The sequence below is a fragment of the Piliocolobus tephrosceles genome, chromosome X (assembly GCF_002776525.5).
Source record: "Piliocolobus tephrosceles isolate RC106 chromosome X, ASM277652v3, whole genome shotgun sequence".
Classification (NCBI taxonomy): Eukaryota; Metazoa; Chordata; class Mammalia; order Primates; family Cercopithecidae; genus Piliocolobus; species Piliocolobus tephrosceles.
In genome coordinates, this window is record NC_045455.1 from 66,178,992 (window position 1) to 66,204,385 (window position 25,394).

At 39.0% G+C, this 25,394-nt stretch overlaps 1 protein-coding gene across 3 annotated transcripts in view; it reads right to left on the reverse strand.

The window, feature by feature from the left end:
• Positions 1-25,394, reverse strand: part of RNASEH2B (ribonuclease H2 subunit B) — a 64,985-nt gene that overhangs the window by 29,561 nt on the left and 10,030 nt on the right. For 2 of the 3 annotated variants that reach the window (XM_023187357.3, XM_023187355.3), the window contains exons 2-5: positions 17,182-17,253; positions 15,078-15,185; positions 13,903-13,979; positions 9,574-9,688 (exon numbers count right to left, since the gene is read on the reverse strand). In XM_023187357.3, the coding sequence (XP_023043125.1) occupies positions 9,574-9,688; positions 13,903-13,979; positions 15,078-15,185; positions 17,182-17,253 (372 nt within the window). Of the gene's footprint in view, positions 1-9,573; positions 9,689-13,902; positions 13,980-15,077; positions 15,200-17,181; positions 17,254-25,394 lie in introns of all 3 variants that reach the window. The other variant, XM_023187356.2, reaches the window with a different exon arrangement.

Below are 25,394 nucleotides of genomic sequence, written 5' to 3' on the forward strand. Positions count from 1 at the left end.
AAAGCCAATGAGACTGAACTCAACTTCCTTGAAGACCATACCCCAACCTATGTACAAACCAGGGTAATTCTAAGAGCATACAGCAATCACTAAATAAATATATGCTGTTGAATGGCTTTTAGAAGTTATATTCATTGCCTGAGGAAAAAAAACAACTCCAAAAGAAGCTCACTGCTCAAGGTTCTCCTGAAAATCCTACCCTGATCTGGCATCTCACTTCTTTCTTGCCTCTACCTCCAAATTTTCTGAAAGAATGTCCACCATCTGCTGCTGCTTTCCTTCCTGTCTCCCACTCCGAGCCCCACCGGGAGGCTTCTCCTCTACCTCCGGGAATTGTTCTCTAAGAAGGGGCAGAGAGCACAGACTGAGCCATGCTACCAGGGCTCATGCATATCCCAGCACATGCTGTCTCCTTGGGAAGCTGCGTCGCTCTCAAAGCCTGTTTCCCCATGTGTAAAGAGAAGCTTTTTTCTCACTGGGCTATTCTGAGCATGAAATGTGATAATCCATACAAATCCTATAGCACAACACCTGCCACTTAACAAATACATAATATTAGCAAAGACATCATGATGCAAAAGATGATTTATTAATAAAACATAAGAAACTAATGTTTATTCAGGTCTGTGCTAGGTACATAATACACATTTTCTCATTGGTCAGAATGAATCTCAGAATCAATTAAAAAACCATGATTTGCACCCATCTTTGAAGACTGGGTCTGAGCGACATGAAGTAAACTGTCCTAAGTCACGGAGGAAGTAGGCAAGAGCGCCCAACTCCCACCCACGCTGACATCAAAGCTGTGGATCTGATGTTCACTTTACCAAGATCACTAGGTCTACACTTTCCTCAGTACCTCCTAACAACCGGTTTGTGGGAAAAACCTCTCCTCCATGGCATATATAAAATTGCTATTTTTTTACGTCTCTAATGACTTACCTGATTCTTTTCCTAGCTCTGCTTCACCCTCCTCCAAAGCCAACTGTATCCTTTGATCTGGTGTGATCCCTCCTGGTTCAACAAGACTAAACAAACTAACCGGGAAGCCCAAAGCCCTGAACTGAGGCTCCATGTGTCTAAAACCCAGTGGTTCATCTTCCTCCCACACTACTCTCCTGGATATCAAGGCCTAAACCTCAGAGCCAGTGCTCACACCGGCCTTGCCTCCCACATTCCATCTCTCCATCCCATGGGAGGTAGCAAGTGTGGAGAGAAAAGGAGCCAATATTATTTTGGAGGAAAGGGGGAATTAAAAAAAAATACTGTGTTAGAAATCAGGAGGCTTAGTTTCTAGTGCTGGATCAGTAAATATTTTTTTAAAAATGAATTTTATTTAGGTGTTCACACAATGTTCATGTCCACACAATGGACACACCCACTTTAAATGTACAATTCGAGGAGTCTGGAGAAATGTATGCAGTCATGTAAGCATCATCCCCAAAGTTCCCTGGAACCCTTATGTAGTAAATTCTCCCATGGCTACCCAGACCGCAGGTCACCACTCATCCATCAGTACAGGGTAATTCTTGCTCTATTCTGGAACACCATAGAAATGAAATGATACAGTACATACTTTCCGTGTCCAACTTCTTTTGCTCAACATTATTTCTATGAGATTTATCCCTTTTGTTGCAGCTAGCAGTAGTTCCTTCCATTGTACTAGGGAGTAGTAGAACTCCTGAGTTGTAAGAAACTGTCAAGTGGCTTTATCATTGTAAGCCTTGGACAGCCTGGTAGGTAAGTTCCAACTGTCCCACAACTCACAATCTCCTTTTTTTCTTAATGGCATTATTCAAAAACAAAAGATAATATTTTTGATAAAATACAATTTATAATTTTTTTATAGTTAGTGGGTTTTGTGTCCTAAGAAATCTTTGCCTCATCCCCAAGGCAACAAGGATTTTATCCTATGCTTTCTTCTAGAAGCTCAATAATTTTCATTTTTGAATTTAACATAGTGATCCATTCTGATTTAATGTTTCTGTATGAGGTGAGGATCAATGTTATTTTTCATATGTATACCAAATTCTTCCATCAACATTTGTTGTAAAGACTATCCTTTTTCCCATTGAATTATCTTCACACCTTTGGGAAAAAAAAAATCAATTGACCATATAAGTGTGGGTTTATTTCCAGATTCTCTATTCTATTCCATTTATCTATATATTTATCTTATACCAATACCACATTCATTTTATTTTATTTTTTTTATTTTTTAAATTTAGGGATAGGGTCTCACTGTGTTACCCAAGTTGGAGTGCAATTGTGTGATCATTGTTCACTGTAACCCTGACCTCCCGGGCTCAAGTGATCTTCCCTACCCAGCCTCCCAAATAGTTGGAACTACAGGTGCATACCACCACAGCTGGCTAACATTTTATTTTTTTATTATTATTTTTTTTGAGACAGAGTCTCAGTCTGTCACCAAGGCTGGAGTGCAGTGGCACAATCTTGGCTCACTGCAAGCTCCATCTCCTGGGTTCACGCCATCCTCCTGCCTCAGCCTCCCGAGTAGCTGGGACTACAGGTGCCCGCCACCACACCTGGCTAATTTTTTTGTAATTTTAGTAGAGATGGGGTTTCACCATGTTAGCCAGGATGGTCTCGATCTCCTGACCTCATGATCTGCCTGCCTCGGCCTCCCAAAGTGCTGGGATTACAGGCGTAAGACACCATGCCCGGCCCACAGCTGCCTAATTTTTAAACTTTCTGTAGAAATGGGGTTTTGCTATGTTGCTCAGGCTTGTCTCAAACTCTCAGCCTCAAGCAATCCTCCTGCCTCGGCCTCCCAAACTGGTAGGATTACAGGCATGAGTCATTGTGCCTAGCCCCCACATTTTCTTGATTATAGTAAGTCTTTAATTCAGTTTGTGTAAGTTCTCCAGATTTATTCTTCTTTTTCAAAATTGTTTTGACTATTACAGGTCCTTTACATCAGGGATCCCCAATCCCCAAGCCATCGACTGGTACTGATCTGTGGCCTGTGAGGAACTGAGCCACACAGCAGGAGGTGAGTGTCGGGCAAGCAAGCATTACTGGCCGAGCTCCACCTCCTGTCAGATCACTGATGGCATTAGATTCTCATAGAAGAGAGAAGCCTATTGTCAAGTGCGCATGTGAGGGATCTAGGTTGTGTGCTCCTTATGAGAATCTAATGCCTGATGATCTGAAGTGGAAGTTTCACCCCAAAACCATCCCCTTCCCCACCCCATCCATGGAAAAATTGTCTTCCACAAAACCAGTTTCTGCTGCCAAAAAGGCTGGAGATTGCTGCTTCTGCTGCTTTACGTAGTCATATAAATTCTAGAATCAGTTTATCAATACTTACCAAAAAAAGAAAAAAAAAGAAGGTGGCTAACCATTACATTGAATCTATAGAACAATTTGGGGAAAATAGACACCTTAAAAATATTGAGTCTTCCAATCCATGAACATGGCCTATTTCTCCATTTAGTTAATTTTTCTTTAACTTCTCTCAGCAATATTTTGTAATGTTCAGCATGTTGGTCTTGTACATATTGTGTTATATTTAGCACTAGAATGTTATTTTTAATGGTAGTATAAATGGTATGTTTTTATTCCATTATCCAGTTGTTCACTGCCAGTATATAGAAACACAACTAATATTTGTATATTGAGCTTGTATCCTGAAAGCTTGCTTATCAATTCTAGTAACTTCTTTTGTAGATTCTTCTGGATTTTTTCATACATGACAATATTGTCTATGAATAAAGACAGTTGTACTACTGACTTTCCAATCTGTATGCCTTTTTCTTATCGTATTGCACATGCTAGGACATCCAACACATGGTGAATAGAAGTGGTAAGAGCAGGCATCTTTCTCTTGTATCCAGTCTTGGGGGAAGATTGTGTTCAGTCTTTTACAATGAAGATGATGTTAGCTGTGAGTTTGCCATAGATGCCTTGGAAGTTCCCTTTTATTCTTCATTTGCTGATAATTTATATCATGACTGAATTTTATCAAATACCTTTTCTGTGTCTTTTCAGATAATCATACAATTTTGTGATGCATAAATATGGTAAATTACACTAATTGATTTTCTAATGCTCAACCAATTGTGAATTCCTGCAATAAACCCCACTTAGGTTTTACATATTTAATTTTTAGATATTTGATTTTCCAATATTTTCTTAGGATTTTTCAGTCTATAATCATAAGGGATAATGGTCTAATTTTCTTGGTAATAATTTTGATTTGGTACTAGGGCAATTCCAGTTGCATAAAATTAGTTGGGAAACATTCCTTCCTCATCTATTTTCTGAAAGAGTTTGAGCAAGTGTTATTTCTTTGACTATCATTTCTTCCTTAAAGTACAGTAAAATTTATTAGTGAAGCTAGCTGGGTCTGGAGGTTTTTTTCTCAACTTTCACAGAAAGTTGACACTTGCCAGGAAGTTAACACTCCCTGGCAAGATGATTACTATATCCCAGAAGGCTACACATGGACCCAGTGTATAAATTACTGCTTATTTTTGAAATTTACAAATTTTGAAAAACAAGGAGGTTTAAAATATTCATGAAGGGCACAGACTACCCATAATTATGAAAAATACCAAAGCATACTCATTTGTGTCCTCAATTTAATATTTGTGAGAGTCAGTGAGTTTGATAAAACATGCATATGCTGGAAAGGTTTTTTTTCCCTTATGTGCCTGGTGCCTATAAAACGGATTTCAAACATCTGGAAAGACGGGGTTTACAAAATAAAGATGGAATAAAAGTGAGTTCACAGTTAAGTAACATGTTCAGCAATTGGGTAATCGGCTCACAAACTTGAATTTCCCTGATGTATTGTTGAATTGCCTTGAGCACATTTTCACTTCTACTTTCTCAATGTTTTCCATAACTGAGAAACTCATATGATCGCTTTCTTCCCCTGCTTCCTAGGGAAAGAAACTTGGCAATTGTATTTGGGATATTTTAATCAGGTAAGTTTTCCTGGCTCTTCCTGTTAATCACCTCAGACAGTGCACTGCAGCTTGGGCTGGCAATACGAAACAAAGGGTTAACATTCAAGATAAGGTTCCTGACCCTTCATTAGTCCTTTCCCATACCATCTCTCCACTGAATGTGCACTTCTTTGGCAAGAAACCTGCTCTGAGCCCCGCAACGAGCAAACAGAGACACATCATTTCTTTCACTAATAAAGTAGGCAGGGCTAAAGTCACAGCCATCATCATTCAGGGTACAAAAAACCGTGGCTAGGTTCATTCACCAGGGAGAAGGCAAAAGGGGAAGATTCTCACAGGCCTCGCAGCCTTTACCAGGTCTTTAATGCCACAGATGTTTAAGACAGCATCTGGAGTTTAATATCAAAACAGCTAGCTGGGGAATTTGAGTATTTCAGGCTTTACTCTATCTGCACAAGTGCCTTTGGAGAGAATGGAAGTTAAAAAACATCGCTTTCTTCTTTACCTTTACTCCCCATCATGGATAGTAACTGACCACTCTTTAGTAGTCGTCTTTCTTATTTAGAAATCTGGAAATAAATTACAGAGAATGGAAGCAAACACTAATTTATAAATGAACAATAATCCACATTCACATAAGTAGCCAGTACCCAACGCAATCACTAGAAGAAGGCCTGTGGGGTCACATAGTGCCTAGAAGCTCTAGGAAGTTCCCTGGAGGGATAAGAATGGACATTTCCTTAAGCTATGGAAGTTTTTTCTGTCTCCTTCCCTGTCTCTCTCACCTTTTGCCACACAAAGGGAAAATGTTAAGAGGGAATATATGAGATTAAAAGAGAAAAATCAAAGTGAGGCGTGGTGGCTCACGCCTGTAATTCCAGCAGTTTGGGAGGCTGAGGTGGGAGGATTGCTTGAGCCCAGAAGTTGGAGACTGGTCTGGGCAACATAGTAAGACCTTGTCTCTGCTAAAGATAAAAAAAGTTAGTTGGGCATGGTGGTGCACACCTGTAGTCCCAGTTACTCTGGAGGCTGAGGTGAGAGGATCACTTGAGCCCAGGAGTTCAAAGATGCAGTAAGCCATGATGATACCACTGCATTCCAGCCTGAGTGACAGAGTGAGACTCTGTTTATAAAAACAATTAAAAGAAAAATAAATTTTAAAAGACTCAAGTTTTTGGCTGGGTGCAGTGGCTCACACCTGTAATCCCAGCACTTTGGGAGGCCAAGGTGGGTGGATCACTTGAGGTCAGGAGTTCGAGACTAGCCTGGCCAACATAGTGAAACCCTGTCTCTACTAAAAATACAAAAATTAGCCAGGCGTGGTGGCGCCCGCCTGTAGTCCCAGCTATTTGGGAGGCCTGTAGTCCCAGCTATTTGGGCGTGGTGGCGCCCGCCTGGAGTCCCAGCTATATGTGAGGATCACTTGAGCCCAGGAGGCAGAGGTTGTAGTAAGCCAAGATTGCAACACTGCCTTCCAGCCTGGGCAACAGAGTGAGACCCCGTCTCAAAAAAAAGAAAAAAAAAAGAGTCAAGTTTTTATTTTCACATGAAACACCACACACACACACACACAAACGCTTACAGAGTATTTTGGAAATGTTACATACACAGCTACAAGAAGGAAGGCAAAAGAGTTGCTGTCAGACAGACATAGGTTCAAATCCTGCTTCTACTACTTCAAGTTCTATAGTGTCAGTCAAGTTACTTCAACTCTTTAAGCCGCGGTTTCCTCATTTGTGAGAACACAGGTTATAATATATAATGAAAGAAAATTACTGCAAGGACTACATAATACATGTAAACCAATAACCACAGAAGTTTTGCCGTCATACAAGTGCATGTACTGCACTTGTCTTAGACTCTATGGCAGTGGTAAACTTCTGAATGCTGATCCCTGTAGATCTTCATGGAAAAGATGTTTATCTCCGTACACTGTCCCTGTACACAGATCTTCCATAAAGAAACATATTTCACATATTTATGTTTTGGGTCAAGGGGTAAAGCAAGTAATGTGAAAATGGTTGTACGTATTTTGATGAAAAGGTCTTTTTGAGGATGAGGCATTTGAGAATCTTACTTATTTTTTCCCCTCATTTAAAAATCTTTTGGAGAATGGGCATGGTGACTCATACCTATAATCTCAGCACTTTAGGAGGCTGAGGCGGGAGAATCCCTTGAGTCCAGGAGTTCAAGACCAGCCTGGGTAACACAGAGAGACCCCCTCTCATCTCTACCGAAAAAAAAATGAAAAAATTAGCTAAGCGTGGTGGCTTGCACCTGTGGTCTTAGCTACTCAGGAGGCTGACATGGGAGGATTGCTTGAGCCCCAGAGATTGAGGCTGCAGTGAGCCGTGATTGTGCCACTGCATTACAGCCTGGGCAATAGAGCAAGACCTTATCTTAAAAAATTAAAAAATAAAACTAAAAATCTTTTTGGTTCTGTTTTTAAACCTTCCATTATTTTGAGATTCACAGGCTGCAGTTTATTAAGGGAAGAATTTGATAAAAAGAAACTGCCAAACCTCTAGAGATTGAATACATCTTTTACTGCGTGAAATTTATTCTAACGTATTTTATGTTTTGCCCATCACTTAAAAATAAAGAAAAAAAAATTGACGCCTAGAGTTTTCGAAATCTGGCAAATATAAAGGCCAATAATAGAGCTTCTTTGAAAATGGAAGTGCAGAACTTCCAAAAGTTAGGCAATATTGAGAAGCAAAGGAGACTAAGACAGAAGTTCAGATAATGATGCAATAAACGGTCAGGGGTTCAGTGTACAAGAGGGAAGGGATGAGACAGAGACGGCCTCCTGCTCTCGGCTGCAGACTGTAAGGAAACAAATGCTGAGGCACTAACACTGTTTCTAAATCCAGATTTCTGGGTTTTAAGATGATTGTTCTTATACAGCTAATAGCAGAATTCTGGGCAATGAGTTAACTGCATTTTCAGCTTGGGTTAAGTTGACAAAAATTAACATGGCTTAATTAAATTATTCTTCATTACTTTATCTTTTAAAAGTGGTTATGGGTTACTTCATTTGTCACCCACAAAAAGATTGCTGTCCTCTGCCAAATTCAGCATCAGAGAATATCTTTAATGGAACTGCTTTGATAAAAACCTTGGCACTACACATCCCTCAGTTCCAAACTGGAGCTCCAAGTGTGGCCAAATATGAATTTACTGGGACCCTTAAACATAAAATGCAATCAATAGGTTCTCCTCTTTCCCACTGTAAGCTTACACTTCTTGGAATCACCACTCTCTTGGTCCCAGAAGAACCGTCATAGTTGGCCAAACCATCTATGACCCCAAACAGCCACTACTTATCAGCCCAACGTTCTGGTTCCCACACTTTGTTTCCATATTAACTCTGAAACTACTTGGATGATTTTTCGAGACACTGAAGTCAAGTTTTTATACTATTTCTAACCTGTTAAAACACATTCACACACACTGCCTTACTTTCCCTTCTGAAAAATTAAATGAATGACAGCGAAAACGCATCTCTTCATTACCCTATCCTACTTCTCCAGCCCATGTTCCCTGTGTCCAGGATCCCACCACTACACATCCTTTGGGTCAGGCACAAACCCAGAAGTCACTCTTGACTCCTCCTTCTCCTTGACCACCACCCAACCACCAGATGCAGTTGGCTCCATCTCTAAATGGCTACTTTTTTCTTGTTCTGTCTCCTAAGATCAAGGCCACCATTATCTCCTGTCTGGATCACTGCAACAGCCTCGATGGACCTGGGTTCTTCAATATACTCTCCACACTGCAGACTGCCATGCTTAAAACTTCACACACACTCCACTAACATTAAGCAAAGTTCAAACACACACAGTGCCCTTTACCATCTGGACTCATGCCCAGCATTCCCGCCTCATTCCTTACCAACCTAAATCCTTCCCCAGCATCCTATACTTTGAACTTCTTGGAACTTCCTGAACCTGACAAACTTTTCCATACATCTAAGCCTCTGTTAAACTGCTTCTCTGACTATCCTTCAGTACTCCATAAAGCGGTCATTTCCCCCAGGAAAGCAATGCAACATCTACCCACCTGCACCCCTCACCCAACCCTGCCAGATTAGAAACCTGTCCTGTGCATCCCCAGCAAATTCAGAGTCCACTTCCGTTACCCTGTGCAGTCACTGCTCAGTTTGTCATTGACCCCCGTCAGACTGGGCGCAAAGTGAAGAAAAGGACTGTCTTATTCATAAGTACCTAGAGCTTAGCACTAATGTGCAACATATGCTTTTGGAAGGTGCTCGATAAATGCTTCCATCTATTAAGGTACAGGTTTTATGTAATTTTACAATGAGAAATCTGAGGCAGAAGGCAGCTGAGTGACTTGCCTGATGTCACAGAACTAGTTCAAAGAATAGGTGACACTGAAGCCACACCTTGTGATTCCTGCCCTGTGGGACACAGCACTAGACTGCCGTGGTTGTAGTTTCAAAGACTAAACACTCCAAAGCAATAGAGGAACAGTGCTGGCAGTGTTAGCAAATCTGAATGACAACTTTCCCTATGGTGGACACAGAATAAGCCTTACATTCAGTGGGCCTGTAAGCAGCCACATTCTTAGGCAAAGTCCATCCTTTCTACCAGCCATAAATCTTTAAGTTATACCATACCTTTTTCCTCTGTCACATGGTGAAGTAACTTCTCAAGTCCAGGAAGTTTCAGCAACAAGATGCAATTTGGAAACATGTTATCCACCACAACTTGATCAAGGGGCTGAAACTTCCCCTGAAAAAACACTTTAGTTAGTTGGAAAGCAAGCATTTCATTCAACAAAGACATTCAGAAAAAAAGAGAAAAAGACACATTTACTCATGACTGGGCCTTTAAACTTAGTGCAGAGCCACTATTCCATCTAAGGAACCCCTACAATGGGACAGGCTCTAGGACGAACCCCAGATCCCTTTAGGAAGCGCCTGTGAGCACTGGGGTGCCACGCACCACACCATCTACCTCAGGTGTACAGTCCCCAAATGAAACGGGGAACAAAATCAATCTATAAAAGCACTGGAAGCCCCAGAAGTTTGCAAAGACGGTGGAGACTGCCTGGGGCTGGTCCAACCCATTCAATTTGAAGAACCAGCTGTGGTCACAGAGCAAGAATCCTGACTATCACACTGGAACAAGCCCAGACCAGGCCCAGACATACATCTGCCTCCCCATCGTCACTCTAGGGATGATGAAAGAAGCACTCACCACAAAAAGAAAATACAAAAGTGAATCTACCCCTGTCAGAGCTGCTTGACAATGCTTCCAAATTTAGACCAGAATAAAAAAAAAGACAGACAGACGGAGAAGTCCTGGGAAACTGCAGACAGGCTAAATTAGGCTCAGCCACAGAAGTTTATACGGCCTGGTTGCCAGTAGGCCAGAAGTGCAGACCATATGGATTCACAACATCATTCTTCGGAATTAGGTCCAGTTTTTCTTAACTGTACTAGTAGCAAGTAGAGGTGAAGTTTGTCTAAATAAAGGTATTAGCCCCCTGTTTTGGGGACACCAGACTGTACCAGATGTATGGCCTTGCCCATGCCCCACTTCTAGCTCGCTCTATCTCTCGTGTACTGACAACTCCTCCTGAAGACACAAAAACTGTGTCTGATCAATTTCTGCAAATGCAGCTCTCTTGGGTTTTAAGGGTAAAATCTTTTCAATCATTTAGGAGCACATGTGATAGCTTGCCATACTTTCTCTTAGGTTAACTAGTGCCATGAACTATCTCAATTTAAATATTCTTTTTCCTTCAAATAGTAAGAATAATGCACAGATTTTTCCCAAGTCTTACTGTCTTTAGATTTCTACCTTAAATCTTTAGTCTTCCATGATCAATCAATATGTTAAATATTTGACTACTCTAAAACAATATTTATATGTAATGGACTACCACACAGTCATGATATAAAATAATTTCATAATTAACTAGGGTTTCATTCTTATTTTTATTTACCATATATACATTGAAGGAAATGCAATAAGCAACCTGCCTTGACTATAAAGCTAGTAGCAGTGGGATATCCAGAAAAAAAAGTTATTTTTACTGATGTTAAAATAAAGTTTAAAAGAAAAGGTCACATTTCAAAAGTGTGTATCATAATTTTTAATTAAATAGGAAATGATCATGTCTAAAATGCAGAGAGGGAAATACCCAAACATCTCAAGTGTTACTTTAAAGGGTATTTCTGGCACTTGGGAAGATGTGTTTGGGAAGTACGACAGTTTAAAATGAAAGCCAAAGACCATCCTGAACAGCATTTCTGCTTCATTCTGCACCTGTCAACGTGAGCTCCATAGCACCCCAGAGACGCCTAGAGTGCCAGGATAGGGTTAATCCCCCAGAGTCATGGTCCTAATGGGAGATGGAGAAATGCTATCAAAAAGGGGAGGGGAGCCTTAAGTGCAGATCAATACATGTGCTGAGACTGGTTGGTGTCTTTCTGCTCATTAATTTATCCTAGAAAACACCACATAGGTGAGCCACTGAGGTTTTCAAATTCCTCACTGAATATTCCCCAGGGCCTTCCTGGTGGTGATTAGGACCATTTCTGTTCCTTAAAGACACGAGGCTTACCAGCCTCAAAGCTTGTGTGCCCTCGTTATACTGGCCATCACAGTAGCTTCCAGATAAACGGACACATGATTAAATGAAGGGATAAAACTTCACTAATCCACAGTGAAGGGCAGAGGGCAGGGAAGGAGGAGGCTAAAAGAGGCTAAGCTGCATCAAGATAAAGCATGCATTGATACTTTATGACTTTCAGCATTTATAGCAACTTAAATTAATTTACCTACCAAATGGAGGTTTCAGGAATTTGGTCTAAGGATTAAGCAAGAAATTTATAAGTGTTCAAACTTTATGCAAACATGAGAGTACAAAAAAACCAGATTCTTCGAAGCAGTTTGAGTAACACTTATCACTTAAAATTATTAATTAAAAGATTTTCCAACTATGGTTGATGGATCCCTGGGTCATGAAGTACCCAAGCTCAAAGCTATTTTCCTAATACTGCTAAGATGCTATCTGCATTTTCACTGTGTGGACATCTGCACTGATGATTCAAATGCAATGGTGGGTAAAACTGCTGGCTCCTTAGCACGAGTCTGGTGGTAGCACCAGACTGTCCTAGTCATCATTTGGATCCTCATTGCCATTTATGTGCAGTTTTAAAAATGCCAGTATCATTTACGAATATCATTGAGTAAGTAGCAAAAGCAATTAATTTTATTTAAATCTTGAATCTTGAACACAAGTCTTGTAAATTATCTATGATGAAAGTGAGGTATGGCTAAGGCCTTTGGATGCTTAACCAGAGGTAAGCTGATTACCAGGAAGAGCATGTTCTCCTGGGGCTGGCTTAGTTGCAAGCAGAACCAGCTGCTTTTTCACAGATACCATTTTTATTTGAAAAACCCACTATGAATTATTGTGATTCAGACCCCGGTATTAGGCCAAATATGAATGAAGTGAGCCTGTCATTTCAAGGGAAAGATTGACAGTATTTACAGCCAATAATAAAATTTGAGCTTTGAAGCAAAAATCAGAATTGTAGAAAATTTCTATCTGCCACTATGACAGCTTCTCAATACCTAAAGAGCTTTCTGATGAGATCAGTGGTAACATTAACCAAAGGGAGTGTGTGTGTGTGTATAAAATGAGATGTGTCAACATTTGGAAGGCGCCTGCCACTACGCCCGGCTAATTTTTTTGTATTTTTAGTACAGACGGGGTTTCACCGTGTTAGCCAGGATGGTCTCGATCTCCTGACCTCGAGATCCGCTGGCCTCGGCCTCCCAAAGTGTTGAGATTACAGGTGTGTGCAACCGCGCCCCGCCAAAAAAGATCCATTTTAAGTGCAAGACAGACCAATGGATTTTAATGTAACAGAGCATAAAAAGTTAACTGACAAAGTTTCAGATTCCACATTGCAACTAAACTTTAAAAAACTACCACTTGTTGCTTTTTTAGGTAGTATTAAAGAAAAATATCCACAATAATCTAAAAAGGCTGTAACATTATTTCTTCCTTTTCTAACTACAAAGATGTATGGGGCCGCATATTTTTCATATACTCTCACCAAAATAACATACGGAAACAGACTGAATGAAGAATCAGATATAAGAATCCAGTTGTCTTCTAGTTAAGCCAAACACTAAAGAGATTCACAAAAATGCAAAAATGCCACATGCCTCATTAAATTTGGTTGTTTAAATAAAAAATGTGTTATTTATGTTAACATGTAATGGTCTTATTATTTTTAACTTTTAAATAAATAATTTTTAAATTTCTCAGCTTTAATTTCTAAGAGTGAGTATTGCTAGAACCCACAGAAAAACATAAGCTCTTTGGAACCCTTAATAATTTTAATTGTAAATGTATCCTGAGATCAAACTATTACAGAAATTCTGGCTAAAATTATTACTATTAGTAAGCTGTGTCTTTATTTCTATTCCAAAGGTAAATTTTATCCATCTAGGATTCCTTAAGTCTCAACTAGCACATCCCCATTAATGAGCTTCTACTGGACCCGCCCCAGGTTACCTATTCCACAGTCTCTCACTAAAGAAGATAAATTTTTCCTCTCCTAAGACATGTGGTCAATTTTTAAATACCTGTTTTGTATTTCAAGGGTAAGGAATACTTAATGATAAAGGAGTGTTAGTTGCTAGGCTTTGTCAAGCAGTAAGGTGCATAGCACAGTGAGTCAGGCAAGTCAGAGGTCACAAGCAAGCCAAGGTCAGACTGGATCAAGAAAAAGGTGCTGCTTCTCTGGCTGTGCAGTAGTGCTCTGTCCTGCACTGGCCCATATGACTCATGTTTTTTCCAGTTACTATATTAGATTTGAAAGTAGAATCCACCTTTGGATCATTAAAAGCAGAGAGAGGAGATCAAGCAAAAATAGTTGATTCTGTTTCCTCACTGTGGATGCCCCAAACTGGAAACTCACCTCCTTATCAGCCTTTATGAGGTAGTGAAGAAGCAGAAATAGAGGATCCACAGGTGTGGCGAAGTGGAGAAGACCTCCTGCAGATCACAAAAAGGACGAATGGAATTAAACGTCTTGGAAAGACAATGTGGCTTTAATCTATTTCACCTTAATCTCAAAGTGAAAAACAGTGTTGAAAAATATATGTGAAATTCCAAATTCAAATCTCTTCTTATACAGGTCTGAGAGTCTGTGTGATTCTCTCAAAAGGCAGAATGTGCTCTATGAGATTTTACTCCAAAGAGCTTCAAATTCCTGTGTGGAGAGAAGCAAGACCCTGAAGTCGATCTTTAACTTTCCATTCCTTCTTTAGAAATCATTTTTAACACAGCCTCCCAACCCCCTGCAAAAAGAGGGGTTAGGAGGAAGCACAGACAGAATGAGAACACAGCAATGTTAGGAAACCTGTATAATCAGTCTATCTATAAAGCTGCAGTAAAATGTAATTTCCTGTGCTTTTGAGGACAAAGCCATGGGAAAGCAGTGCCATTCTCTCTATACACAGTCCCTTCTGTAGTCTGTGGGCAGCAGGATGTGGGATGCTTTGAATACCCACTGACTGTCCCCATCCCAGAACATGAGGCAGAACAGTTCCATTGGCCTACTCTTCCTTTAGTCAGCCCTGTCCCCAAATTAAGGGAACACCACAAGAAACAGAACTTTGGTGCTGGGGGGTGTATGTGTGTATGGGGGTGGGGGAACAGGTGGGCAGGCAGGTATATGACAAAGCATTTTAAAGAAACTTTGTTAAGTTCTAGCCTATGTTAGAAGCCATATCAGTATTCAGTTTCAAGGAAGTAACATGTTAAAAACACAAAGATCCTCAAATGAGTTTCCAATCAACACGATATGTGCCCCATGTACAAATCTAACTTCTAACTCAGGACATGTCACTGTTTTAGGAGACAAATCAGAGTTGCTAGCTTAAAATTTCCTACCATCTAAGACACACAGGAGATGACCTAACCATAGTGCTCAAATGAGCTTTCCTTTCTCTTGATTAAACCTGCTCTGATGCCAAGGAAGGCTAAACCAGTGACCAGACTCCAAACCCTGTGACAGACCCACAACCCCACGTGTGAAGAAAAGCTGCAGTATGTGTTTAGTTATTGGAAATGCTTACACTAGTCACCTACCTGATTGAACTGACTGATTTATAAACCAAGAATGGTGTTTTTCCTTGAAGACTTTCACTTCAAACAGCTGCTGTAGACACATATTGAACAAGTAAATGGCTCCTTCTCCTGTTAAGACAAATCTGTCTTTTATTTGTAAGTTTTCTCACACACACACCCCCCAGAAAACTATCCAATATCTCTGAGGAATGTTCCTAATATGAACATAAACATACACAGGTCTATTCTAAAATTTCCTTGATTCCAAGGAAAGCTTATAGCTATTATACATAGATGGTAATTTTCCAGCTCCATAATCCTCACTGGACTTAAACCAAAAAATCAGAAAGTGCAAGTCATTTATCTTAACTGCTACAAAGCCTGTCCTTAAATCCTCCATCAGATCAAGAGGGAATATCCATTCCTAAACTATCAAAACACAATAGTTCAGCCATATGACATGAGCTGGCACGTGGGTCCCTGCCTCTGGGTAGCGTGTGGCTCTCCCCACACAGGGTCTAAGACAGGGACCAAGCCCATGGACCCCATAGGCCAACCCTAAGTGAGAAAGACAGACATGCTTGAAGCCATAGGGAGTGAGTAAAGCTTTATTCAACGGAATTAATTTTTTCCTTTTCTTTCTTAACGAAACAAAAAAAAAAAAAGGGGAGGAGGCAGAAGAGGGTGAAGACTGTGCACATCTGCATGTTTTATCACTTCAACTAATGAAAAAAAAATTCTTTTAACCATAGCACAATCTCTGGAGACAAGGATGTTGAGTTTAACTCTATCTCCACCATATGCTGGGCACATGCCCTTGGGGAAGTTACATAAACCTCCCTGTGGCTGTTTCCACATCTGTAAAATGGGGACAATACTGAACCTCCTCATAGGGTTTTTATAAGAATTAAAAAAAGAACACATGTAAATTTCCTGAACCAATACTTGGCACATGGTAAGAACTCAGCAAATGTTAGCCTTTACTTTCCCACTGCCAATGTAGCAAATAAAAACATTTGTTCCTCTGTGGTCTATGAGCATTTAGATAAAACAGAAATTTTAAAAGAGGGCTGGCTTTCTTCTGTACCTGTACTTTTCTTAAATGCTTTAGAACCTTTACTGCTACCTAAAACTTCTCTTCAAGAAATATTTCTCACCTCAACTTAGTCTGATATATAACTAAGAATTCTAAATATAACTGACCAATTACAGTCAATTTCATTTTGAAGAAAAGAACGCTGGAGAAAGTCAGGAATGTGTTTCTTCTCTTGCTGCTTCTATTTACTTGTCTCTATAACAACAAGGCACTACCCATTGGCCCTCCCGTACTTTTACTATTCAGTATTACTGTCACCAGGAGAAACCTCTAATATGGCAAGTATCAGGTGTCTATGCAAAACCTTATAAATTAATGGAAAAACAATTACACACAGAGATAAACACTATCACCCATATCACTCCATATTTAGAATACACTTTAATATTTTTGCCTAAAAAATGTGAAGACAAAACTGAAAATGCACTGAATATAAAGTTAAAATAAAATTGTTTTTCAATAAAATATGAATCTCTTCAATAGACAATGCTTATCATAAAAAAAAAATCATCCCCTGACAGAGAAAAAAATGTACTACTTTTTGGTCAGAAGAAAATAGGGAAGTATAGCTAAAACTGAAACTAATCAAAATCTTGGCATGTCAAGTAAAAGGTTTTTGTTTTTTGTTTAATTCTGGTTGTTTATTTTACTTTATAAGATAAAATGAATAAAAATGGAGGCTAACGTTGAATAACTACTCTAAGAAAAGTTGGCTTAAAGAAGCCGAAGAAAATTAATCTGTTTTTAAAGAGAACTCAAACATGCTACTTTTTTGTTTTACCAGTATTTCTGATGGCTGGATAGTTCCGTGAATTAAAATTATGAGAAGAAATTGTTTAAATGTTTAAGTCAAATGAATTATCTGGGAAGACTAGTAATGTCATCAGCTTGTTTTCTTCTCGTCACGGTGCCATCTTAACTTTAAAAGCTATTCAGAAAGAGCAAAAGCAAGGACACAAAGACATAAAAGTATATATACTCATTAGCCACAACATTTAAGAACATTCAAGTTACGAGAAGAGAACTTACCTGAACATGGGTTAACCAGTTTTACAAACATTAGCCCACTTTTCATCTTCTTTGAAGCATCTTTTAAATATTCTGAAAATAAACCATGAATATCTAAAATTAAAACATACAACTGCTTTGTTGCTCACCTTACTTTATCCTGTTTTCCTTTCTTCTACTTACACAACTTTTCTAAGATTTTTAACTCAATTTATCACTTACAAATGATGTGATCTTGAGCAAATTACCAATTTCTCTGCAAGCTGCAGTTGATATTCAGGTAGTTTAAATTTATTTCTGTGAGGAATGATGAGAAGCAGGGGTCTAGAATCAGAAGGCCTGGGTGATAATCTTGGCTTAGCCACCTGGATAGCTTTGTCACCTTGGGCAAGAGTCTTAATCTCCTGTCTCAAACGCCATTTATAGAATGATAATAATAGTATACCTGTTTTTCAAAGTATCAAATTAGCCAATCTACTGAAAACATTAAAATAATCAGGCAAATAGAAACATGAAATAGGCCGGGCGCGGTGGCTCAAGCCTGTAATCCCAGCACTTTGGGAGGCCGAGACGGGCGGATCACGAGGTCAGGAGATCAAGACCATCCTGGCTAACACGGTGAAACCCCGTCTCTACTAAAAAATACAAAAAACTAGCCGGGCGAGGTGGCGGGCGCCTGTAGTCCCAGCTACTCGGGAGGCTGAGGCAGAAGAATGGCGTAAACCCCGGAGGCGGAGCTTGCAGTGAGCTGAGATCCGGCCACTGCACTCTAGCCTGGGCCACAGAGTGAGACTCCGTCTCAAAAAAAAAAAAAAAAGAAAAGAAACATTAAATAAATGATAGCTATTATTAGTAGTACTATCATTTGTAATCGTTACTGTTATTATGAAGTAGAGAACTGTAAGCATATTTACCTGAAACTTATACTTTTTACACAATTATCCTTTGCCTAATTTTCGAGTGGGATATTTGACTTTTTTGTTGTTGTTACTACTTTGTGAGGTATCTTTATATACTAAGGATATCAACTGTGTTTTTAATCCTGCTCATAATGACTTTTGCCATATAAAAGATAAAAAATCTTCATGCAATCATATCAATCTTTTTCATTATGGTTGTATCCTTTATATCACACTTAGAAAGGTCTTTTCTTAAGATTATGTGAATTGCCTATATTTTCATCTAATATTTAGAAATTATATTTTTAACCTATCTGGACTACATCTGGGTATAAGATATTAAGAAGAAATCCAATTTAAATATTTTTTTCGATGAGTTAACCAGTTGTACCAAAACCATCAAGTTTTTATCACACAAATTAAAACATAATAACCATGACTATTTTATTGGTAACACTCATCATATATTTTGAGTGGCATATTCATGGAACTCTCAAAATGTCCCTATTACCAAAAGGAACAATGGGGCTCTGATTAGTAAGGGGGCATAGCAACAATTTACCAAAAGAGCAAAAGAGAAAGGATGAAAGAAAGGAGATTTTACTCTCTTTTATTTTTCTATGGCTCCCACTCCCTTTACTCTACTTCAGATCTTCATAAGCTTAAATAGAGCAGACATATTTTAGAAGTTGGCTTACCCATGAATGGTTAAAATATGACCATTTTTTTCTTAAACTAATAGTGACATTAAGTATCTACAGACAAAAAAAAAGATTTCTACTTTCCACCAAGATGGAATAACAGGAATTCAATTAACCCTCTGAAACAACAACAACAAAAACCCACAAAACACCAGACAAAACATATGAAACAACTATTCTCAAGGCACTACACACAAGCCATGCAGAAGTCCCTGAGAGGTGGGAAACAAATTAGATGAGCCCTATGACTGCCCAGCTTACTGCTTTAAAAGAGTTTCCAGGCCACAGTGCAGAAAGGGAGAACCCAGTAAAGCCTAGGTGACTCGCTGAATTGAAGAGATGATGCTGAGAATTCCAGAGACACCAAGGTGGTTAGGGTTCACAGGTCAGCACACAGGAAAGGAGAGGGCTAAAAAGAAACAAGACCCCAAAGATCTGCAGAGGGTCCCGCTTAAGTACGATCAGTGCAGGCATGTGATAAAACTACCCAAAAGCCAGGAGAAAACCCATCTAAACAGATTTGAGGGAAGAGTACCTCACACTACCTCAGGGTCTTGAATTGTGCCTAGTCCCAGACACACTGTAAAACCTCACAATTCAAAAGGGTATAGTACTCAAAAGGGTACTCAGTAGTAGGGAACAGTCAGCCCTATTTGCTGCTCTGGTCCCACCAAACTAATTATAAAAGCAAGACCTAAAAGTATCCAATTCTTTCAAAGTAACTGTGTCCTAGAATGAAGTTCAAGAATATTTATAGAAACACAAAAATACTCATCACCCAAAAGGACAAAATTCACAATGTCTGCCATCTAATCAAATACTATGAGGCATTCAAAGAAGCAGAAAAATATGGCCCATAATGAGCAAACAGAATCAATTACTGAAAGAGGGGTATTAATATACAATATAATAGAATTGATAGACAAAGGCTTTAAAAATAACATTCCTCATGGACAAGTTAATTAGAGACAGAAGATTGCAAAAAAAAAAAAAAAAAAAAAAAAAAAACCACCTAAACTGAATTTCTAAAGATGAAAAACACACTGGATAAAATTAATAGCTGAAGAAAAGATAGATGAACTTGAAGACACAGTAATAGAAACCATCTAAAATGGGAACACAGAGAAAAAAACTTGAAGAAAAAAGAGTATTAGTAAACTAAGGGACAACTTTATGCATTTTAATATATGTATAACTGGAGTTTCCAAAAGGAGAAGAAGGAATGAAAAAAAATTTGAAGAAAGTAAGTCTGAAACGTTCCAAATTTGATGAAAACTACAAATCCAAGAAGTTCAATGAACCCAAAGCATAAGAAACAGGAATAAAACTATACATCACAATAATACTTTGAAATCAGTAATAAAAAGAAAATCTTGGCTGGGCATGGTGGTGCATGCCTGTACTCCAGCACTTTGTGAGGCCAAGGTGGGCAGATTGCTCGAGCCCAGGAGTTCAAGACCAGCCTGGGCAACGTGGTGAAACCCTGTCTCTACAAAAAATACACGTGTGGTGGCATGTGCCCGTAGTCCCAGCTACTCGGGAGGCTCAGGTGGGAGGATCACTTGAGCCCAGGAGTTTAAAGCTGCAGTGAGCTGTGACTACACCACTGTACTCCAGCCTGGGTGACAGAGTGAGACTCTTTCTCTAAAAAAACACTGTTATTGTTCAATTGTCTACATCTCCCTTCAGTTCTGTCAGTTTTCGATTCATGTAATTTGGGGCTCTGTCATTGGGTGTATACATTTATAATTGCAATATCTTCCCAATAGACTGTTACATGTCTAGTAATAATTTTTATCATAAAGTTGATTTCATCTGATACTAGTATTGCCACTCCAGCTTTCCTTCAGTTACTGCTTGTATTGTATATCTTTTCCCATTCATTTACTTTCAACCTATTTTTGTTTTTAAAGTGTGTGTAAGTGTGTCTAGTAGATAGGATATAGTTAGGTCAGGAGTTTTCCTCCCCCCATTCTGCCAATCTCTGCCTTTTAACAGAAGTGCTTAGTGCATTTATATTTAATATAATTATAGATAAGGTAGGATTTACATCTGCCATTTAGCTCTGTTTTCTGTATGTCATATTCCTTTGGATTCCCCATTACTGTCTTATTTTGAGTTAAATAGATGTTTTCTAGGGTACCATTTTTGATCCTTTGTTGTTTCTTTCATTTAAAGGAGTTATTTTCTTAGTGGTTATCCTGGGAATTACAGTTAGTATCTTAACTTACAATGTAGTTCAGATTAGTATTAACTAAGTTTCAAGAGTATTTAGTAAGTTTTCTGCATATTCCTTTTCCTCTCCTCTCCTTTGTGCTACTGTCATACAAACTACATCTTTATGCATTATAAGCCTGTTAACACCATTTATAGTTATTGCTTTATGTAGTTATCACCCAAAAGAGTTACAAAAATATATTTGTGCTTTTATGTCTATTTCTGTATTTATCTTTACTAGTGCTCTTTATTCATGTGGATTCAAGTTATCATCTAGTGCCTTATCCTTCCAATCTGAAGAACTCCCTTCATAATTTTTGTGGGACAGGTCTGCTAGTGACACATTCTGTTTCCCTTTATCTTAGAATGTCTTGGTTCCTTCCTCAGTTTTGAAAGATAATTTTGACAGATATAGAATTCTTTGTTGAGACTCTTTATTTCAGCACCTTAAATATGTCATCCCATTCACTTCCAGCCACCATAGCTTCTAATGAGAAGTCAGCTGTTAATTTTGTTGAGGATCCTTTTTATTTGATGAGTCATTTTTCTCTTACTGCTTTCAAGATTCTCCTTGTCTTTTCACAGTTTGACTATGATACACGCAGGTATGGCTCTCCTTGGGTTTATCCTATTTAGAGTTTCCTGCACTCATTAGTTGTGCAGACAAATATTTTTAAAATCAAATTTGGAAAGTATTAGGCATTATTTCTTCAAATATTCCTCTCCCACCCTTCTCTTCTCATCTGGGATTCCCATAATGCATATAATAGTAGGCTTGATGGTGTCCTACAGGTCTCTGGGACTACATTCAGGTTCAGTTTTCTTTATGCTTTTTCTTTCTGTTCCTCACCCTGGATAATCTCAATTGACCTGTCTTTGAGTTTTCTAATTCTTTCCTCTGCCAGCTCAAATCTGCTATTGAGCTCACTAGTGAATTTTTCATTTGTTATTATACTTTTCAAATCCAGAATTTAGATCCTTTTACAATTTATCTGTCTATTGATACTCTCTATTTGGTGAAACTTCATTGTCATACTTGCCTTTCATTCTTTAGACATGGTGTTCCTTAGTTCTTTGACTATGTTGATAGTAGCTGAATAAAATCTTTGTAGAATAAATCCAACATCTCAGCCCCCTCAGAGACAGTTTCTATTGACTACTTTCTCTATTGTGTATGGGTCATACTTTCTTGTTTGTGGATGTATGTCTCATGCTTTTTGTTAAAAAGAAAAAAACAAAAAAACTGAGCACTTCAGATAATAATAAATGTGGCAATTCTGGAAATCAGACTCTCCTCTCCCAACTCCCCAGGATTTGTTGTTGCTGTTTTTGTAGTTATTGCAGTTGTTGCTGTTTATTTGTTTAGTGACTTTTCTGTACTAATTCTGTAAAGTCTGTATTTCTTGCAGTGTGCAGCCACTGATGTCTCTGTTTAGTTAGCTTAGTGGTTAGCTGATGCTGTGAACCAATAAGTGATCCAATCTTTGCTGAGGGGTGCTGTGTGTGTAGGTTGAGGCATACTTTCAACACCTGGGCACTTTAATCATCTGCCTTAGCTTGTATTTACTGCTTTCTCAGGACCTCATGGTCAGTCAGAGGTGAGACACTGAGGCCCTCTCAGGTCCTTCTGAGCATGCACATAGCCCTGCATATGTGTGTAGCCTTCTAATCCCCTAGGAATATGACAGAGTTTTTTAAAGCCTCTATGTACATCTTGTTCCTCATATCTTACCCTTAGGTTTTTAGCCAGGTTTTTATTTGCGCAACTGGTATTGACCCCTCAGAAGCTACAATATTAAACGATTGTCACTGATTGTTTTTGACAAATACCCTGAACATAGGGTTCTGTGGGAACAGAGCAAGCTCTGAGCTCCAAGGTAGGTCAAATAACAACTATGCCCTGCAAATGAGACTTTTCCAAGGAGCTGTGAGAAAAGTCAAATAGGGACAATGCTCTGGGAATGGGACTTCTTGAGGATCTTCCATCTAGGCCTATCCTATCCAATGGTTGAAGGCTGTTGGTTTCTACAAGTACCGTGTTTGCAAGACTGCTGGTTTTCAAGGCTACTGCAGAGCTGAGGAGAGGAAATGGGAGTAGTTCAAGTTACAATCCCACAAACCCTGCTGTTCCTAATAAGATTCAGAAGATTTTCTTGAATAAACACTTCTCAAACTGTTGGAAGCCTTTGGCTAATTTCAGGGGTTCTGAAAAAGTTGCTTTTTGCTATCTTTGCCAGTTTTTTCACTGCTTTTATGGGAGGGTGGATTTACCCTGACTGAACTTTGAAGACTTGGTATGAGAAAAAGAGTTCATTTACTATAATATTTCTGATAAATTCCTTAGTCTATACCTGGTATTAGGCACACAAAATTACTTGTAACTATAAATTAACTCTATCAAAGTTAAAGAGTTTCCATTTACTCTGAGAAAATCCTGGGTTATTTCATGGACTAGCTTCTCACCCAACAGGTTTGGAAGCTCCATTCTTTTTCTAACTTCTGCTATATTTTACTTACATCTAGCACAGGTGAAGAATAGCTAAATTAATTAGAGAAGAAAACCCTGCTTTTAGAGTAATGGGAAAGAATTAGAAAAGAGAGAGGGAGTGTGAGGAAAGGTCATGATCTATAAACCTACTTTTAACTTATGTCTATTTCTTCAATGATGTCAGCACAGAAAAAACATTGGACTTAGAGTCAGATGGGTTCATACTCCAATCTCAGCTCCTCTCCTGACTCAGCAGTGTGACTCTGTGCAAGATACTCAACTTCTCTGTGGTTCAGTTGTTTCATCTATAGAATGGGTATAATAATAATAATTTTACATGTTTCTGTTAGATTGAAATGAAATGTATGTGAAAGTGCCTAGAACACATAATAAACAATCAATTAACAATCAGTTTCCCTTCCTTCAACTACGTGGAAAAAGTCAGGAATATGTAGGGAATAATAAGATCAAAATATAAAAGTCACAAAATCTAAGCACAGAGTTACATAAGGGCTTAACAATCAGTCTTCCAAGAAAATATTAAATTAGAACCAGTGTATCTTGTTTAAAAGCCAGAACACAATGCATTTTATATGTAAAAATCAAGATAATGTAAAGTTCCAGTGGTGTTTCTGGCACATGAGATATACTCAATAAACATAACATAAATGAATTGTTCAGTTTTAGAAAAAACTCAATAAGAAATTATAAAAGCAAGTTTTGATACTAAAAGAGCCAAATTTCACTTGTCTAGAAAATTTACTCATATGAGACACCTTTTTCCAAAACTATGCTTCCGACTCTATTTTTAAAAGAGTAGCTATACACTTTGTCTTTTTTTACTCTTTTATCTAAGAGATGACATAGTCATGCTGGCTAAAAAAGTATTTTCACAAAAAAAGAAAAAACTCAGACAACTGAGAAGCAGCTATCAGTCTTGCTGGCCATTTTAGGTTTAATAATATGTTAAACTTCCCAATTATCTCAAGCTCTGCCCCTCTGGTTCCTTAAAAGTAACTGATTCCACAGTAGTTATTCTCATGGCCTCTATATTCTCTGTAAAGATTCAATTGTATGTCCCACTGGTCACCATTAACTCTGGCAGTAATTCTTCCATCTCTTTACTAATCCTGATCTAAATACTTCCACAGGCTGGGCCCGGTGGCTCACACTTGTAATCCCAGTACTTTGAAAGGCTGAGATGGGCAGATCACTTGAGTCCAGGAGTCAGAGACCAGCCCGACCAACATGGTGAAACCCCATCTCTACTAAAAATACAAAAATTAGCTGGGTGTGGTGAAACATGCCTGTAATCCCAGCTACTTGGGAGGCTGAGGCATGAGAATCGCTTGATAAGAATTGCTTGAACCCAGGAGGCAGAAGTTACAGTGAGTTGAGATCATGCCACTGCACTCCAGCCTGGGCGACAGAGCAAGACTCTGTCAAAACAAAACAAAACAAAAAACCCTCGGCCGGGCGCGGTGGCTCAAGCCTGTAATCCCAGCACTTTGGGAGGCCGAGACGGGCGGATCACGAGGTCAGGAGATCGAGACCATCCTGGCTAACACGGTGAAACCCCATCTCTACTAAAAAATAAAAAAAAAAAACTAGCTGGGCGAGGTGGCGGGCGCCTGTAGTCCCAGCTACTGGGAGGCTGAGGCAGGAGAATGGCGTAAACCCGGGAGGCGGTGCTTGCAGTGAGCTGAGATCTGCCCACTGCACTCCAGCCCAGGCGACAGAGCGAGACTCCGTCTCAAAAAAAAAACCAAACAAACAAACAAACAAAAAAAAACCCTCAACAAACAAGGAATCTCTGATTGCTCTGATTGCTACTTTCCTGACATCTGTACTTTAAAGAAAACATACTAGTGACAAAGAGACAACTGTGTCTAATGAATGTAAAATAAAAAATAACAGCTAATATGTATT